This window comes from Notothenia coriiceps, unplaced genomic scaffold (assembly GCF_000735185.1).
Source record: "Notothenia coriiceps isolate Sejong01 unplaced genomic scaffold, NC01 NC01_scaffold00012078, whole genome shotgun sequence".
NCBI lineage: Eukaryota > Metazoa > Chordata > Actinopteri > Perciformes > Nototheniidae > Notothenia > Notothenia coriiceps.
Window position 1 is genome coordinate 327 of NW_011344779.1, and position 3796 is coordinate 4122.

Sequence of the window (3796 nt, forward strand, 5' to 3'; positions counted from 1 at the left end):
TAGAAGTAAGCAATGAATGTAAAATGTCGAAATCCTCCGTTTAACGGAATATCGGACACAGAAGAACGAGGGGGAAGTCTCCCACGTCACCACAGCCCCTAGAGAGGAGGAGCAAACAGCCAGCAAGCGGGAAGGAGGAATACTTGTGGGGTCTCTTGATCTCGGCCGGCCACTGCGAGAGGAAGCTGCAGCCTTTCTCGCCTCACTGAAAATATTCTGCTTGTAACATAAGCGCGCCTTTTTTAATTAAAGTACCCATTTGAACATTCTCAGAAACTCCATTTAGTCTCCTTTTTAAAGCTTCTCTCCTGGACGCAGGAATAACGAACACAGTTCCTTATATCCGTTAGCGCAGCTAGCTAGCACCTGATGCTAACAACAACAATACACGTAAGGTCTCTCTCAGTCAGGGCCTGCCTGTGAGCGTGGAAGTGTGTTCTGCCGCAAGCGGACGGCAGGAGCGGGGCTGTCAGCATCAGCTTGTTGATGGTATTTTACTCGATGCGCTCTGATACTAGGGGGCGGCCGAGGACAAAAAGTACACATGCGTTAATCGCGTTAAAATAATTTGTGGCGTTATTTTATTATAATTTGTATATATTTGGCTTTTTAATGGCTCTTTATAAATGTATTTAAATATAAATTGTATAATTGCTTTCTTGTTTCTGCTCTGTGTGCAGACTCACCAGAGTTCTGGAGGATTTCTGCACGAAGGGGAAGTTCTCCTGCAGGATGGGCATCAGGAAGCGACTGGTGCTGAGAGCAGAGGACACACCTTCACATTAGAAATCAGACCCCCCGGGCAGGACAGGAGTTGTTGTGAAGCCCTGACCATGCATAGTAATACATGATTTCATTATATACAGTACCAGTCAAAGGTTTGGAGACACCTTCTCATTCAATATTTTTTGTTTTCTACTTTGTAGATTAATACTGAAGACATCATAACTATGAAAGAACACATATGGAATGATCTAACAAAAAAGTGTACAAAAAAATCCAGAATATGATTTTTATTAAAATAAATAAAAACCTTTGATTGAGAAGGTGTGTCCACACGTTTGACTGGTAGTGTTATGCTAAGGTAGATCATTTGAATAGATCCTGCCTACGGTCCTCTAGCTGTGTCTCCCCGTCTTCTCTCAATCAAAAAAGAGTTACATTTCACTGTCCCTCCTGGCTTCCTTAAAGTCAAGATAGTGGGAAGATAACATCCTGGGACTTATTCACATCACATCTTGCCTATCTTAGTGGATATGGAACCAGTCTGCTCATACTCCAGTTCAAGATAAGTCCAAACTTTTCTTTAGATGTTAGTTTTCATTTTTCCAGAGCAGAACGTTGAAGCATGGATAAACCACAGATTCAATGTAAGTGTTCGGCGCATAGAAAAGTATTCATATAAATCCTTATAGGAATCACATATTCCTAGACGGACTGTAAAATATGCCTCTTTCAGGTATAGACTAATATGTTTCATTTTTTAAATGTTGAAATAATGCAGTGATAAGTCATCTGGCTGGTTTTAGATAACATTTGTTATGGGAAGTTCAGAGCTGGTTCATTATGGTTCCTGCACACACTAAAGCCCAATCTTTAGTTCAGGTGGGTAAACGAGTGACAGGAAGAGAAAACTGAATCATGAGTGACTTACGATGGAACGTATCTGGTGATGAGCTGCAGCGCCTGGTGACACTGATCAAAGTTCCTGGGGAGGTCTGAACAAATCACAGCAGCAGAGGAGACGGTCCGTTTAACATCAGTCCATCATCTGTAGTTACCATATTCCCACTCATCATGCCCGCACAGCCTGCCTAAACTTTGAAGCAGCAATAAGACCATCACACGCCTCGGCCAGATGTTGAGATCCGACCAGATGTCTTCTGTTTTACCTTCACAGCCGGTGTGAGGGCGATGATGCACAGATGAGGACTGCTTTAGATCGCTATGTGAATATGTGATTACTGTATCATCTCTGAAGTAATCAACCCAAAAAAAATCCTCAATTTGTGTGATGGATCAAATTAAATGAGTTGTATTTTTTTCATCTTTCTTTAAGAATATAAGCAGTAGCAGATATATATATTGCAGTTAGCAGTAGAGCAAAGAGTTGTTTGCCTCAATGAAAAAAAAAAAAAAAGTCTAAACAGCAACAAATACCTATTGAAGCAGGTTATTTGGTATAATAAAAACATGTTTGTAAATTATTTTGAAATTTTATAATAAATGTTGACTGAACAATGCACCAGTCACAGTCATAACAACATCCTACACAGCCACCACTGATTACTAATAGTATATTTATAATATACTATCTGGTTTAAGCAATAAAAGGAGCTTTCAATGTGAATATAATGAACAGAGGTTTGAATCTACAAACGATCAGCCCTCTGAGATATGCGATATCTCTAAGAATGTGAGTTTGTTATATTATAACATACTCACATTCTCATAGTACGTTTTTCATGCTAACATTTAGCTATTGACATTCCACGTGGAAAATTAAGGATGACACCTACTTTCATCATCATCGTCTGAGTCAGAGATATCCACCCCGCCTTCACAGATGGTCACTCTCTCTGGAAACAAGAACACATGTTACATCTCCACTGAAGCTGGTTTACAGGACATACAGGACACAGCAACTCTGCACTCTGCTTTCAAACAGAAATGTAAACACTGCAAACATAACATGAGGACCAGACCAGGAGAAAACCAACATTATGTCACTACTTTGACAGAGTGAGAGCTTGAATCCCATTTTTGTATTCTATCAATATTTAGATTTTTGATAAGCAGTGAGAAGGACTTACTGGGGCTGAAGTGTGAGACCACCATCTTGAGGCAGGCACACAGGTACACAGTCTGAGCCGACACCAGGTTACTGAGAAAGGCCATGTACTCCTCCACCACTGCCTGGCTGCGGCCCACCCAGGGGAGCCTCTGGAAACACAAGGCGATAAATCCAAAGTCAAAATTGGTGCTCATTCATTTTTACATCCAACCCACTCCTCTGTGCATGTAGCCATTAGGCTGCAGAACTAACTGACCCCCACACTCATTTAACAATGTCTTAACACTGTGTAAACAGTTTGACATAATTATATTGTTCTTAATTTATATATATATATAAATATATATATATATATACAAAGCGTTGGGTGTAACGTGTTACAAAAGTAACGGAGTTACAGTAATATCTTACTTTTTGCTGTTACATTACTTATGAAATGTGGGTAATATATTACCCGTTACATTTTAACCCGAAATTAAATGGTGTTTTGTTTTTTAAGAATGTACTAACATAGCGAGACATTCCGACACCAGACAAATTGTGTGGGTAGATTAGTAAACCTGGTGTGTATACCCTTCAGGCTTAGCGTCGGGATCTTAGGGGCAGTTGAATGTTATGCACCCTCTATTCAAAAAAGAGAACGGAGCGAAAAATACAAACAACAAATTGTGTCAGGTGCGCGTGACCTGCTCCGCTGCCCGTTCATAATTTCCAAAGTGCTACAGCAACACTGCATCTACTGCAGACAGTAGCAACAGGTTAGATGGGGACATCACGTTGTTACCCTCCGTTGTGGACACTAGCTTACTCCCGCCTGACTCGCCGCCCTCGCCCCCGGAGCAGCAGTCTTCGTCGCCCGAAACTACGCCGCCACTCTGCGGCCCGCAGGTGCCAGGATACCACGGCAAAACAGAGCCTGCCCAGGTATATCTAAACAAGTACCCGTCTGTACAGAGTGGGGTTAGGCGGTCATTTTGCAGCTCGTGGTATACAAATAGACAA

The 3796-nt window shown here is 41.4% G+C and overlaps 1 protein-coding gene across 1 annotated transcript; it reads right to left on the bottom strand.

The window, feature by feature from the left end:
* Window positions 1-655: 655 nt before the first annotated feature.
* On the bottom strand, window positions 656-2943 carry LOC104947155 (RNA polymerase I-specific transcription initiation factor RRN3-like; the record flags this gene model as incomplete). Its single annotated transcript, XM_010773116.1, has 4 exons — window positions 656-756; window positions 1655-1718; window positions 2520-2579; window positions 2814-2943. Coding segments are annotated over 4 exons (355 nt in total), but the record flags the coding sequence as incomplete, so codon positions are not given.
* Between the last annotated feature and the right edge of the window lie 853 nt (window positions 2944-3796).